The following is a 15,691-nucleotide window of genomic DNA, read 5'->3' on the forward strand; positions in this document are numbered from 1 at the left end:
CAGGCTGGAGTGCAATGGCGCGATCTCGGCTCACCGCAACCTCCGCCTCCTGGGTTCAGGCAATTCTCCTGCCTCAGCCTCCTGAGTAGCTGGGACTACAGACACGCGCCACCATGCCCAGCTAATTTTTTTGTAGTTTTAGTAGAGACGGGGTTTCACTATGTTGACCAGGATGGTCTTGATCTCTTGACCTTGTGATCCACCCGCCTCGGCCTCCCAAAGTGCTGGGATTACAGGCTTGAGCCACCGTGCCCGGCAGCAACATTTCATTTTTTGAGACAGAGTCTTACTCTGTTGCCCAGGCTGGAGTGCATTGGTGTGATCTCAGCTCACTGCAAACTCTGCCTCTCAGATTCAAGCGATTCTCCTGCCTCAGCCTCCCAAGTGGCTCGGATTACAGGCATGCACCACCACACCTGGCTAATTTTTGAATTTTTAGTAGAGACAGGGTTTCACCATGTTGGTCAGGCTAGTCTTGAACTCCTGACCTTGGGTGATCTGCCCGCCTCAGCCTCCCAAACTGCTGGGATTATAAGCATGAGCCACCACACCTGATCACCAGTTTGCATTTCTGTGGGTCCTGACAGTCCTGTAGGTGAGCTCTTGTGGACTGAGTGTCTGCCTCAGCTCTCCCAGGCAGTAAAAGGCAGAGTCTTGATCAGAATTCAGCAGGTTCCAGATGTCTAAGTCCCCTCCCATTGTTTTATCTTAGGCTGCTTGTTCAGGCAAATAGCAGCAGAGAGTTCCTTACCTTCTCTTTGTTTCCTGTGGCCAACTTGTGAAAATAGGCAGACCCACTCCACTTTGACCTCTCAGCTAAACACAGCCATAAAGAAAATGATCTGAACTAGGGAAACATTTATATTTACAGTGACATTGCCCCTTATGCAAAAGGAGATTATTCTAAAATCAAGGCAACATTCAAATATATATAGTTATATTTTTCTCTTTCTCTGAACACCACCCTCCCCCACCCCCCCCCGACAACACCACTGGCCGACATTCAAATATATTAAAATTACTCTGAGGGCCAGATAAACTAGTTGGCTTTTGTGTAAGAACCATGTTGTATCCAAAACAAGTATCTTTTTTTTTTTTTTTTTTTTTTTTAAGAGACAATGTCTTGCTGTGCTGCTCAGGCTGGTCTCAAACTCCTGGGCTCAAGCCATCTTCCCACCTCAGCCTCCCATAGCTGGGATTACCATAAAACAGGTTTCTTTAAACATTAGGAGTACACCTAGCTTGTCAAGGTGCTGTTAATGGCCAGCCACGGTGGCTCACGCCTGTAATCCTAGCACTTTGGGAGGCTGAGGTGGCAGATCACGGGGTCAGGAGATCGAGGCCATTCTGACCAACATGGTGAAACCCTGTGTCTACAAAAATACAAAAATTAGCTGGGCATGGTGGCATGCACCAGTAGTCCCAGCTACTCAGGAGGCTGATGCAGGAGAATTGCATGAACCAGGGAGTCAGAGGTTGCAGTGAGCCAAGATCGAGCCACTGCCCCTCCAGCCTGGCAACAGAGAGAGACTTAGTCTCAAAAAAAAAAAAAAAAAAAAGATGCTGTTAACATGACAGCTGTGTAGAATTGAGACCCACTGAGTCAGATGCACTGTGGATATTACTTCCACTGTTAAAATGTCTTGGTTTTGGCTGGGCACAGTGGCTCATGCCTGTAATCCCAGCACTTTGGGAGGCTGAGGCAGGCAGATCACATGAGGCCAGGATTTCGAGACCAGCCTGGCTAACATGGTGAAACTCAGAAATTCAAGACCAGCCTGGGCAACATAGCGAGACTCCATCTCTATTTTTAAAAATATTTTATCTTTTAAAATTTAAAAATACGTAATTAAAGTAATATGTATTAAGTATAGAGATTTAGAAATCACCTTCATTCTATCCACCACAAAAGGAAAGACAAATAATTGTTCTTAATCCCTGAATCTACAAATCCGTTCTTTTTTTTTGAGACAGAGTACTCAGTCTGTCATCCAGGCTGGAGTGCAGTGGCGCAATCTCAGCTCACTGCAACCTCTGCCTCCCAGGTTCAAGTGATTCTCCTGCCTTAGCCTCCCAAGTAGCTGGAACCACAAGCATGCGCCACCACACCCAGCTAAATTTGTATTTTAGTAGAGATGGGGTTTTGCCATGTTGGCCAAGCTAGTCTCGAACTTGTGACCTCGGGTGATCTACCCTCTACAGGCGTGAGCCACCATGCCCAGCCCATTCTGCTATTTTTAAGTTCAGGAACAACAACAACACAACTGTTAGCTCTTTCAAAAGTTAAAAACCTAATATCAAAATAAACTTTCTAGGTGTTAAAATTAAAAAAGCAAATGTTAGCTGAGCATTAAATTGTTGGAAATGGAGAGGTTTGTGTTGATACAGCGGTTGAAAAATGTTTAATAATACTTGTTCTTAAATAGTAGAGAGAGAAAAGAGGAAAGACGAATTGCTTAATATTGCGAAGTCAAAGCAAGAACGCACAGATTCAGAACTGCACAATCTGAGACAGGTACGTCCCCAAACGTCCTTCTCTATCACGTAAGAAATGCTTGTAAACAAATAGCAAATTAGGAAAAATGTATGCCTGTCAATTTTGTTTAATTGGTGGTTTGGAATCCTAACTACTTAGCCGTATATCGTGTTTAGTACAGCAGATGGGGTCTTGCCTGTGGTGATTAAACGTTGGGAGGCCAGCTATCCTACCAAGCCTTAGAGCTAACATAGGAAAATTAAAAGGAGATACATTTAGCATATTTCTCTAGTAACTATCTGATCTGTTTTAGGATTTGTGAACTGTTTCAGGGAAAGTGCCAAAGTGTTGGTTCAGTTTAGTTTTGTTCTTACATTTCATACTGATTTATCAATATCTATGACAGATTTATGTAAAACAACAGAGTGATCTGCAGTTTCTTAATTTCAATGCGGAAAATTCTCAGGAATTAATACAGATGTATGATTCAAAGATGGAGGAATCAAAGGCTCTAGACTCCAGGTAATCTTAGCAAGATGCAATTAATACGATCTTGTATTGTATTCCATCAGTCAGTAATTACTGTGCACTTACTATTGGCCAGTACCGACTACTGTTCCCCATGTGGTAGGAAATAAATGTGGCCAGGCGCGATGGCTCACGCCTGTAATCCCAGCACTTTGGGAGGCCTAAGTGGGTGGGTCACCTGAGGTCAGGAGTTTGAGACCAGCCTGGCCAACATGGTGAAACTCCATCTCTACTAAAAATACAAAAATTAGCTGGGCATAGTGGCTCACGCCTGTAGTCCCAGCTACTCGGGAGGCTGAGGTACAAGAATGGCTTGAACCCAGGAGGCAGAGGTTGCAGTGAGCCAAGATCGCACCACGGTACTCCAGCCTGGGCAACAGAGTGAGACTCGGTCTCAAAATAAGTAAATTTATAAATAAAAATACAAAAATTAGCTGGGCATTATCGCGGGCACCTGTAATCCCAGCTACTAGGGAGACTGAGTCAGGAGAATTGCTTGAACCCAGGAGGTGGAGGTTGCAGTGAACCGAGATCATGCCACTGCACTCCAGCCTGAGTGACAAGACCAAAACTTCATCTCAAAAATAAAGTAAAATAAAGAAATGTGTGTGAGCTAATAATGCTTATCATAATCCTCAGTTGTAGGAAGACCTGATCTAAGAATTTTAGGTGTGATCCTGATTTAGCCATTGGATAGAAGTAAATTTTTTAAACGTGATTTGCCCTTCTTTTGGGTAGAAGGCTTTGAGCTAGAGTATACACTACAGAGTTGAATCATTCATTCATTCATTATCCATCCATCCATCCATCCATCCAGCATCCCTGTTTAGACAGTGGGCTAGGACTTGGGCACATGTAGGTATACAGGACATGGCACTTTCCTGAAAGAAGTAATGCCAAGGAATGCATTGATCACTGAGTAGGAGCCCCACTCCACTGAGGGTGATCTGTGCCTTTAACTGGATTTTCCTGCTTGCCTCGTTAATGGGAAACATCTTCCCTTCCCTACAACAAGCAGTGTGGGAATTAAATTAGTTTCTGTAAAATTAAAATATAAATATGTAAAGTGTGGTTTAATTTAACAACCATATAACTGTACCACAGCTAAACTTAGTCTACTTTTCTAAGCCAAAATGTCACAAGAAGCCTTTGAAAGGGAGAGGGTTTAGGGCAGCTCCCCGTGACTGCTTGGAAGCACGGAGGCTGGACAGGTTTGCAGCAGCAACTTTCCCTGCGAGAATGAGAATGAGTTCAGAGCAGCGGGGCTTAGTAGCTGCAGCATTGCAATGATTGCCCCAGGCATGTGGCCTGTGGCTGGGGCCCCCCTGCTTTCCGCTACACTTGTTGCACTGTCCTTTGGGGCTCTCTGTGGGGGTTGGGACCTGTGGCTCCAGGTCCCAGCTGCTGCCACTGCCAACAGACACCAGACTAACTCAGAGTTCTATTGCAGGCAGAAGCCCCAAACATACTGGCTCTTTCTCCTTTTTTCTTTTGTTTGTTTGTTTGTTTGTTTGTTTGAGACGGAGTTTCGCTCTTGTTACCCAGGCTGGAGTGCAATGGCGCGATCTTGGCTCACCAGAACCTCCGCCTCCCAGGTTCAGGCAATTCTCCTGCCCCAGCCTCCTGAGTCGCTGGGATTACAGGCACGCGCCACCATGCCCAGCTAATTTTTTGTATTTTTTTTTAGTAGAGACGGGGTTTCACCATGTTGACCAGGATGGTCTCGATCTCGTGATCCACCCGCCTCGACCTCCCAAAGTGCTGGGATTACAGGCTTGAGCCACTGTCCTTTTTTCTTTTTTTGAGATGGGGTCTTGCTCTGTTGCCCAGGCTGGAGTGCAGTGGCACGGACTCAGCTCACTACAACCTCCGCCTCCTGGGGTCAAGCGATCCTCTCACTTCAGCCTTCCAAGTAAGTAGCTGGGCCCACAGGTGCGCACCACCATGCCTGGCTACTTTTTTTTTTTTTTGTAGAGACGGCATTTCATTCTGTTGCCCAGGCTGTCTTTCTCCTTTTTGACCCTCATTGCCTCTGGGAGGTACTAGATGAGTTGAGGTTATTTCTTAAAAGCTTAAAATGGGCTGGGTGCCATGGCTCACACCTGTAATCCCAGTGCTTTGGGAGCTCAGGCTGGAGGGTCGCTTGAGGCCGGGAGTGCAGGAGCAGCCTGGGCAACGTAACAAGACTCTGTCGCTACCAAAAGAAAATTTTTTAAGCATAAAACAGTTTGTGCCGTTACGGAAGGAGAGAGTTGTATTTTCTAAGGTATCAGAATGATGCAGATTAGGATACCTGAATACAAGTGACATGAAACATTTTAAAGGAAGATTTATGAAAAGGTTTTGTCACATTTCTGTAGTATTATTTTTTTGTCATGTAGACAGTAAGTACAGTAAGAGGTAAGGATGGAAAAGGGAATGTGGGCTTGGTGGCCAGAAAGGCTTCCAGGAGAAGATCGGGCTGGAATTGGGCTCTGAGGCTCAGATAATTAAGTCTCATTGGGATTTAGGTCTACTGAGTTTTGGGTGAAATATTTAGAATGATAGCATCAAGTGTATCTTATAACTTCCATTTTTTTAAAATAATGCCACCATAGCAGAGACATGTGTTTATCAGACCTTGAAAATAACTACCCAAAAGTCGATATTAAGAGGGAAAAAAATCAGAAGTCACTGTTTAAGGACCAGAAATTTGAAGCCATGTTGGTTCAGCAGAATAGGTCAGACAAGAGCTCTTGTGATGAATGCAAAAAGAAACGGCTGATCAATACTGCCTTCGGGGAGAAAAGTGTAATTACGCTGTCGTCCATATTTACAAAAGACTTAGTAGAGAAACGCAAGTCTTGGCCTCTGGGAGGAAAAGCCCAGATTGAACCCGAAAACAAAATTACACTGTGCAAGATCCATGCAAAATCACCAAAATGTCACGGAACTGGGGTTCAGAACGAAGAAAAACAACCCTCAGAAACGCCCACTTTATCTGATGGGAAGCAGTGGCACGACGTCAGTGTTTACCTGGGCCTGACCAGCTGTCCAAGTTCAAAACAACCAGAAAAGCTGGATGTAGAATGTCAAGATCAGATGGAAAGCTCCGAAATCTCATGCTGCCAGAAAAATGAAGCCTGTCTGGGTGAAAGTGGCATGTGTGACTCCAAGTGCTGCCACCCAAGTAACTTCATAATTGAAGCCCCAGGCCACATGTCTGACGTGGAGTGGATGAGTATTTTCAAACCTTCCATGATGCAGAGAATTGTCCGCCACAAATCTGGGTGCACGTGTTCAGAAAGCATCCGTGGGACAAGACGTGATTCCCTGGCCAGGTGAGTAATGTTCACCTCTGTAAACATCCAGGGAGTATACATGCCAATATTTAGAAATATAAAGGGTTACAGAAGCCCCGTCATACCGACTGTTAACCCAGAAGCAGCGTTTGCTAACAGAAATCTTACTTAGGACCAGCGGTTCACCTTTTTCGTCACAGCACAGACTGTGGAGTCTTTAATTGTAGAGACTGTATTAGATTCCAGGGACGAGTTTATACTGAGGATAGCTTCTGAGGCAAAGGTTTTGTTTGAAAACAAAACCAGTTGTTGTGACTTGAGCAAATAGGTTTTTTTAAAGAGCAAACGGGTGGGTCGCTGCACGGAGTGGAATGCCACCCTGGAGCATTCCTCACCCCAGAAGCTGTTCTGAATTGACATGACGACCAGTTCTGGTCCAGATGGCATTACCTAGACCCCATAGAAAAATTTCTCTTCGTGCATTGTGGCGGCTCATGCCTGTAATTCTAGCACTTTGGGAGGCCAAGGCAGGAGGTTCACATGAGGCCAGGAGTTTGAGACCAGCATAGGCAATATAGAAAGACCCCATTCTCTATACTTTTTTTCTTTTTTCTTTTTTTTTCGTGTGTGTGTGTTTTCTTTTTTATTTTCACACTTTTTTTTTTTTTGAGATAGAGTCTCTCTTGTTGCCCAGGCTGGAGTGCAGTGGTACGATCTCGGCTCACTGCAACCTCTGCTTCCCCAGTCAAGCTATTCTCCTGCCTCAGCCTCCCAAGTAGCTGGGATTATAGGTTCCTGCCACTGTGCCCAGCTAATTTTTGTATTTTTAGTAGAGATGGGATTTCACCATGTTATCCAGGCTGGTTTCAAACTCCTGACCTTGTGATCCACCCGCCTCGGCCTCCTAAAGTGTTGGGATTACAGGCGTGAGCCACCGTGCCAGGCCTCTCTCTTTTTTTTAAATTGAGATGAGGTGTTGCAATATTGCCCAGGCTAGTCTCGAACTCCTGGGCTTAATCTTTTCACCTCAGCCTTCTGAACTGTGGGGATTACAGGTGTGAGTCACCAACACCCAGCATCTCTCAGCTCTTATCCAGGGTCACTTAGTATATTTACATATCCAATTGTATCTGCCTTGGTGTTCATTCAGTTCATATCTGTTTGGGACTTTACATTGCCCAAACTTCCTTAATTTTTGAAAATCATTCAAGAAAGAGGATACTTGCATTTAACAAGCTGGTAAGTTATTGGTTTTTGTTTTGTTTTGTTTTGAGACAGAGTCTCACTCTATCGCCCAGGCTGGAGTACAATGGCGTAATCTCAGCTCACTGCAACCTCCAACTCCTGGGTTCAAGAGATTCTCCTGCCTCAGCCTACCGAGTAGCTGGGATTACAGACATGCACCACCATGCCTGGCTAATTTTTATATTTTTAGTAGAGACATGGTTCACCATGTTGGTCAGCCTGGTCTCGAACTCCTAACCCTGTGATCCACCCGCCTCGGCCTCCCAAAGTGCTGGGATTACAGGCATGAGCCACTGCGCCCGGCCAAGTTTTTTTAAGAAAAGAAAATGGATTAGTAATTAGCGTATGCTGCCTTATTCAGGCTTGTCTTATTGTTAGAATTGCCAAATCTTGTGTTTGAGTGGCGCCATAATAATGTCTGCTATTTTTAAATAAAGCATAGCTCTTTAATCTTAAATTACAGAAGGGATGAAGTTTCTATACTGAGAGCCATATTTTAATCATTGCATTGGCTTTTATAGGAGTTTATGATTAAAATTTATCCCTAGTACTTAATTCTTTGGAGTATCCTTTGGCTCTTTCATTTTCTTGTGTTTATTTCCTTTGGTCCTTTTAGAAACTTGAATCATTTAAAGGTCATACAGATAGTCATCTTCCCAGGTGCAAATCATTTTTAAAAGTTCATCGTCACACTAAATGTCATCTATTCATGTTTGGGTTTTAAAGACCTTCTTTGGATAATTGCAAGTATCAGAGCCCAACCGCCTATTTTTCACTGCTGGACAGGGACACTCGTATATTAAGGGAAAAGCTTATGTCAGATAGTTTTAAGAGCATAGAGGATTAAAATTAATGTATGAAATAAATTCAAATTTACATTCAGAGTTTCTTTCAAGGCCCTTTTGACTTCGCCGACTTAAAACGATTGAAGTGATTGCCCGTTCTCCAGCAGAGACGGATGCCAAGACATCACATGACAAATATGTGATTAAGTAGAAAAGATAATTATGTTTTCCTATTTTTCCATAGATTATGAGAACTTGTGTACCTACTTTATTATCTAACTAAAATGTTCACATTTGTGCAAAGCATTCCATTTGACAAACAGAGGTTTACCCGTACAAGGAGAAACCGTGGGCAGCCTGTTCTCACTTTGTTATAGGTTACATGGGAGGAAGCAGTTCTAGTGCCTCTGGTCTGTTCCAGAACAGCTTTTGCTATCAAACTCAGGTGGATCGCCTGAGGTCAGGAGTTCGAGACCAGCCTGGCCAACATGATGAAAACCCATCTCTACAAAAAATACAAAAATGAGCTGGACGTGGTGGCGCACGCCTGTAGTCCCAGCTACTCAGAAAGCTGAGACACAGGAATCGCTTGAACCCAGGAGGTGGAGGTTGCAGTGAGCCAAGATTGTGCCACTGCACTCCAGCCTCAGCGGCAGAGTGATACTCGGTCTCAAAAAAAAAAAAAAATGTCATTGGCCAGGTGAGGTGGCTCATGCCTGTAATCCCAACACTTTGGGAGACCAAAGCAGGAGGATCTCTTGAGCTAGGGAGTTCAAGGCCTGGGCAACATAGTGAGACCCCATCTCTAAAAATAATAATAGTAAATAAATTAATAAAAATACAAAGCCATTAACAAAAATCAGTCTCACAAACTGAAAACCTAAAGTGTTCACAAGCATAACCGTATTCTATTTTTTTTAGAGATAGAGTCTCACTGTCACCTAGGCTGGAGTGCAGTGGTGTAATCATAGCTCACTGCAGCCTCTAACTCCTGGGCTCAAGTGATTCCTGCTCAGCTTCCCAAGTAGCTGGGACTACAGGCATGAGTCACCCAGGCTGGAGTGCAGTGGCACGATCTTGGCTTATTGCAACCTCCGCCTCCTGGGTTCAAGTGATTCTTCTGCCTCAGCCTCCCAAGTAGCTGAGATTACATGCGTTTGCCACCATGCCTGACTAATTTTTGTATTTTTAGTAGAGATGGAATTTCACCATGTTGGCCAGGCCGGTCTCAAACTCCTGACTTCAAGTGATCCACCTGCCTTGGCCTCCCAAAGTGCTAGGATTACAGGCGTGAGCCACCGAGCCTGGCCCAAGATACTTTTAAGAGTATTAATGATCTATATATGATACATATATATATATGATCTATGTATAATACATATATATTAGTGATCTATATATCATACAGTTTTAAGAATCTGCTTTTGTTTGGTTTCCTTACTCGTAGTGAGCTAATTGCCATCCAAGATCCCCACTCTTTGGGCTCTTCAAAAGCTGTCTTGAGAGAAGATGAGACAGAGTCCCCTTCCGAAAAAAAGAACTCACCTAAGAGTTTGTTAATCTACGAAGAGGCACCAACACTCAATGAAAAGGTTTGTATTTTGCTGAGAAATCCCCAGCTTCCCCAAGCCAGACCTCTCACCAGCAGGCCTTTCCTGCTTCTCTGGTAACATTGTTAGCTTGCTTATTTTGGCTATTCCTCCAGTTTTTAAAATTCTGGGATTTTAAGATGCTTTTTTAAGGAAATCCTTTTATTTATTTTATTTATTTTTTGTTTGTTTTGTTTTGTTTCTTTGAGACAAGGTACTGTGTCACCCAGGCTGTAGTGCAGGGGTATAATCATGGCTCACTGCAGCCTCAACCTTCTGGGCTCAAGCGATCCTCCTGCCTCAGCCTCCCAAGTAGCTGGAACTACAGGCACATGCCACCACGCTGCCCAACTAATTTTCTTATTTTTTGGTAGAGACAGGGTCTCAATTTGTTGCCCAGGCTGGTCTTGAACACCTGGGCTCAAGTGATCTTCTTGCCTCAGCCTCCCAAAGTGCTGGGATTGTAAGTGTGAGCCCCTGTGCCGGGACTACCTTTTTTCTTTCAAAAAAAAATTATGTGTGTGTGTGTGTGTGTGTGTGTGTGTGTGCGTATGGCAATCTGATACATGTTTATTGTTTAAAAAAAAAAGAAAAAAAGGAAGAAAAAGAAAAACAGATCAAAAGAACAATACAGAGGCCGGGCACAGTGGCTCATGCCTTGATCCCAGCACTTTGAGAGGCTGAGGCAGGCAGATCACGAGGTCAGGAGTTCGAGACCAGCCTGGCCAATATGGTGAAACCCCATCTCTACTAAAAATACAAAAATTAGCTGAGTGTGGTGGTGTAAGCCTGTAGTCCCATCTATTCAGGAGGCTGAGGCAGAAGAATCACTTGAACCCAGGAGGCGGAGGCTGCATTGAGCCAAGATCACACCACTACACTCCAGCCTGGGCGACAGAGTGAGACTCCGCCTCAGAAAATATAAATGAAAGAACAATACAGAAATGTACACCCCGAAGATATCACCCAACTGCCTGGTCTCAGCTGCCCCTTCCTCCACACAACTCCTAGCAGTGTCTAGAGAGACCCAGGTGACGCGTTGGTGGGCTTGCTTACAGATTTCTCTATCTGCAGAGATGTATACAGATTAATGTATGGTAAATGGGATTTCATTATATAAGAAAATGTCTGTGTTCAGTGACATGAAGTACAGTGCTTCATGCCTATAATCCCAACACTCTGGGGGGCCAAGGACTAGTATGGGCAACATAGCGAGTCCGTGCGTCTATTTTTTATTTCAATAAAATTTTAAAAACATAAAAAAGGAAAATATCTAATATCTATGATTTTCCAAGATACCAGAGTGGCAAAATGAAATCTTCATCCCACTAATGAGAAAGTTCTAGGCTATGACCAGGTGCTGTAATCCTAGCACTTTAGGAGGCTGAGGCAGGTGGATCACTTGAGATCAGGAGTTCTAGACCAGTTTGACCAACATGGTGAAACCCCTTCTCTACTAAAAATACAGAAAAATTAGCCAGGTGTGGTGGCTCACACCTTAATCCCAGCTACTCAGGAGGGTGAAGCCCAAGAATTGCTTGAACCCAGGAAGCAGAGGTTGCAGTGAGCCAAGATCACACCGTTGCACTCCAGCCTGGGTGAGAGAGAGAGACTTTGTCTCAAAAAAAGAAAGAAAGTTCGTTCTAGGCTGTGGACTACATTACAGCCCAGGCAGGAGGCCTTTCCAACACTGGCCTGTGGTGTGTGGTTATCCTTCAGCATCGTTACTCTGAGGATTCAGGAACTACAGCAGGGATGGATGCTTTTTCTTTTTCTTTTTTTTTTTTTTTGAGATAGAGTTTTTCTTTTTTTTTTTTTTTTTTAACACGTTCAGAGAAACTTCTCTAGTAACAAACTATAGAAATGATCCCTGAAAGTACAGTCTGAAGTTTTGCTCCTGTTGTCTAGGCTGGAGTGCAATCGCACCATCTTGGCTCACCGCAACTTCTGCCTCCTGGATTCAAGCGATTCTCCTACCTCAGCCTGCCAAGTAGCTGAGATGACAGGCATGTGCCACTACACCTGGCTAATTTTGTATTTTTAGTAGAGACGGGGTTTCTTCATGTTGGTCAGGCTGGTCTCCAACTCCTGACCTTGGGTGATCCACCTCCCTTGGCCTCCCAAAGTGCTGGGATTACAGGTGTGAGCCACTGCTCCCAGCAAATGCTTTTTCTTTAATGAAAGGCTTAGAGTAAAAATCTTTTGGCCAGGCATGGTGGCTCATGCCTGTAATCCCAGCACCTTGGGAAGCCGAGGTGGGAGGATTGCTTGACCCCAGGAGTTCAAGACCAGCCTGGAAATATAGTAGTGAGACCCTGTTTCTATATTTTTTTAAAAAATCTTTTTTCCTCTCCTTTTTTTTCTTTTTTTTTGAGATGGAGTCTCGCCCTGTTGCCCAGGCTGGAGTGCAGTGGTGTGATCTTGGCTCACTGCAACCTCCACTTCCCGGGTTCAAGCGATTCTCCTGCCTCAGCCTCCTGAGTAGCTGAGACTACAGGTACGTGCCACCATGCCCACCTAATTTTTGTATTTTTAGCAGAGATGGGGTTTCACCATGTTGGCCGGGATGATCTCGATCTCGACCTTGTGATCCACCTGCCTTGACCTTCCAAAGTGCTGGGATTACAGGCATGAGCCACTGTGCTTGGCCTATTATTATTATTTTGTAAGATGGGATGGCTCTGTTGCCCAGGCCGAAGTGCAATGGCATAATCTCAGCTCACTGCAGCCTCCGCCACCTGGGCTCAAGCAATTCTCCCACGTCAGCCTCTTAAGTAGCTGGGACCACAGGCATGAACTAACACAACTGGCTAATTTTTGTATTTTTAGTAGAGATGGGGTTTCACCATGTTGGCCAGGCTGGTGTTGAACTCCCGACCTCAGGCAATCCACCCCCCTCAGCTTCCCAAGGTGCTGGGATTACAGGCGTGAGCCACCGCGCCTGGTCTGATGAGTGTTTTATTAGCATAGTGCAGACAGGAGGCAAATCTGGAGAAGCAATTAAAGGAGGATATGCTACACAGACATAAAGAATAGTGTCTCTCTGGGACTGAATAACAGTCTAGAACTTCTCTATCAGTTGAAAACAGAGCTATGAATATATGGTGGTTTAGTGTGTGAAAAGATGCACAACATTGTTAGTCATTAGGGGAATGCAGTGAAAACCACATTGAGATACCACTTCATACCTATTAGAATGTCTGGAATTTAAAAATTGACCGTAGCAAGTACTGACTAGAATCTGGAGCAGCTGGGACCGTCCTACGCTGATGGTGGGAATGTCACTGGTCTAACCACTTTGGAAAACATCTGGCAGTTTCTTAAAATGTTAAATATACCCCAGCACTTTGTGAGGCTGAGGCAGGAGAATTGCTTGAGGCCAGGAGTTTGAGACCACCATGGGCAACATAGCAAGATCCTGTCTCCACAAAAAAATTTAGAATGAGCTGGGCGTAGTGTGGTTCATGCCTATAGTCCCAGTTAGTTGAGAGGCTGCGGTGGGAGGATGACTTGAGCCCAGGAGTTTGAGACTGCAGTAAGCCATGATTGCACCACTGCATCCAGCTTGGGTGACAGGGCAAGACCCTGTCTCTATAGAAAAAAAAATTAAATATACACCTACCATATGACCTAGCCATTCCATTTCTACAGAAGTGAATAAAATATGTCTATACAAAGACTTACGATACAGGAATATGCAAGCAGCTTTATTTGTACTGGCCAGAATTCCAGAAACAACCCAACTGTCCATTCACAAGTGAATGGCTAAACCATTATGGTAACAGGTTGGTCCAAAAGTAGTTGCTGTCTTTGCCATTACTTTTTTTTTTTTTTTTTTTTTGAGATTGAGTCTTGCTCTATTGCCCAGGCTGGACTGTGGTGGCATGATCTTGGCTTGCTGCAACGCCCACCTCCTGGGTTCAAGCAATCCTCCTGCCTCAGCCTCCCGAGTAGCTGGGATTACAGAAGCATGCCACCATACACCAGGCTAATTGTATCTGTAGTAGAGACGGTGTTTCACCATGTTGGCCAGGCTGGTCTCCAACTCCTTTTAATGGCCTGCCATTACTTTTAATGACAAAGACCATACTTACTTTTGCACCAACCTAATATATCCACACAGTAGGATACTTCGCAGCAACAAAAAGGAATTATTTATACACACAGTAAAATAGTTTAATCTCAAGATAATTACTCTGAGTGAAAGAAGCAAGAGGGCCACAGAAGTTTGAATGCATTTATAGAAAATTCTAGAAAATGCAAACTAAGGCCGAGCATGGTGGCTCACGCCTATAATCCCAGCACTTTGGGAGGCTGAGGCGGGCGGATCATGAGGTCAGGAGAGCGAGACTATCCTGGCTAACTCGGTGAAACCCCGTCTCTACTAAAAATACAAAAATTAGCCGGGCCTGGTGGCAGGCGCATGTAATCCCAACTACTCAGGAGACTGAGGCAGGAGAATCGCTTGAACCTGGGAGGCAGAGGTTGCAGTGAGCCAAGATTGCGCCATTGCACTCCAGTCTGGGCAACAAGAGCAAAACTCTGTCTCAAAATATAAAAAATAAAAAACTAAATCAGTCTAGCCCCCTTTGATAGCAGTTGGCAGTGACTCACTTTCATGCTAAACTTCAGATCCCCAAGTTGAAATTCTTACTAAATTTTAACTTTGGGATCTGAAGTTTAGCATGAACTTATATTTAATAAGAATAAACAAAGGCATATACCCACATATATATATAGATCTATAGATAGATGGTGATGGACCTCAAGCTGAGCACGCTGCTGCCCATCAACCATGAGAGTCTCACTGGCAGCACCATGAATGTGGGTATGTACCTTTGTTTATTCTTATTAAATATAAGAATATATATAACATATATATATATACTACATATATATATATTGCTGGGGTTTTTTTAGATGGAGTCTCACTGTCACCCAGGCTGAAGTGCAGTGGTGCGATCTAGGCTGACTGCGACCTCTGCCTCCTGGGTTCAAGGGATTCTCCTGCCTCAGCCTCCCGAGTAGCTGGGAATACAGGCATCCACAACCATGCCCGGCTAATTCTGTATTTTTAGTAGAGACAGAGTTTTTATCACAGCGGCCAGGCTGGTCTTGAACTGACCTTGTGATCCACCCACCTCGGCCTCCCAAAGTGCTAGGATTATAGGCGCGAGCCACCATACCCCGCCACATACCCACATACTTTTCAAGGTTTATAAGCCTTTAATGTTGTCTTATTTTGCAAGTATCTTGACATGTTAAATACAGCCTTGACAAGTTGATTTAGGAGAGCTAACCAATGCCTAGGATTCTTTTATCATATGGATGTTACTTCATTAGCTGTAGTAAGTTCTGTTTAAGTCAAATTATTTAACTGGGTAGGTTCTAAGAAATAAAAGGGATGCAGTGGCTCACATCTGTAATCCTAGCACTTTGGGAGGCCGAGGTGGGTGGATCACCTGAGGTCAGGAGTTCAAGACCAGCCGGGCCAGCATGGTGAAACCCCATCTCTACTAAAAATACAAAATTACTAGGCGTGGTGGTACGCAACTGTAGTCCCAACTACTTGGGAGGCTAAGGCAGGAGAAAACTTGAACCCACGACGTGGAGGTTGCAGTGAGCCGAGGTCCTACCATTGCACTTCAGCCTGGGCATGAAGAACAAAACTCTGTCTCAAAAAGAAAAAAAAAAAGAAAAAAAAGGAATTAATTTAGTTATTCTTTTTTTTTTTTTTTTTTTTTTGGGACTGAGCTTCGCTCTTGTTACCCAGGCTGGAGTGCAATG

At 44.2% G+C, this 15,691-nt stretch overlaps 1 protein-coding gene and 1 pseudogene across 1 annotated transcript in view; one reads left to right on the forward strand and one right to left on the reverse strand.

The window, feature by feature from the left end:
• Positions 1 to 15,691, forward strand: part of CCDC62 (coiled-coil domain containing 62) — a 54,765-nt gene that overhangs the window by 25,086 nt on the left and 13,988 nt on the right. Inside the window, exons 7-10 of the mRNA XM_032242835.1 lie at positions 2,427 to 2,515; positions 2,883 to 2,998; positions 5,602 to 6,324; positions 9,763 to 9,907. Coding sequence (XP_032098726.1) covers positions 2,427 to 2,515; positions 2,883 to 2,998; positions 5,602 to 6,324; positions 9,763 to 9,907 — 1,073 coding nt within the window. The remainder of the gene's footprint in view (positions 1 to 2,426; positions 2,516 to 2,882; positions 2,999 to 5,601; positions 6,325 to 9,762; positions 9,908 to 15,691) is intronic.
• LOC116528236 lies at positions 11,700 to 11,790 on the reverse strand (annotated as a pseudogene).

The sequence above is a fragment of the Sapajus apella genome, unplaced genomic scaffold, assembly GCF_009761245.1.
Source record: "Sapajus apella isolate SASKATOON/1434 unplaced genomic scaffold, GSC_monkey_1.0 scaffold2, whole genome shotgun sequence".
NCBI lineage: Eukaryota > Metazoa > Chordata > Mammalia > Primates > Cebidae > Sapajus > Sapajus apella.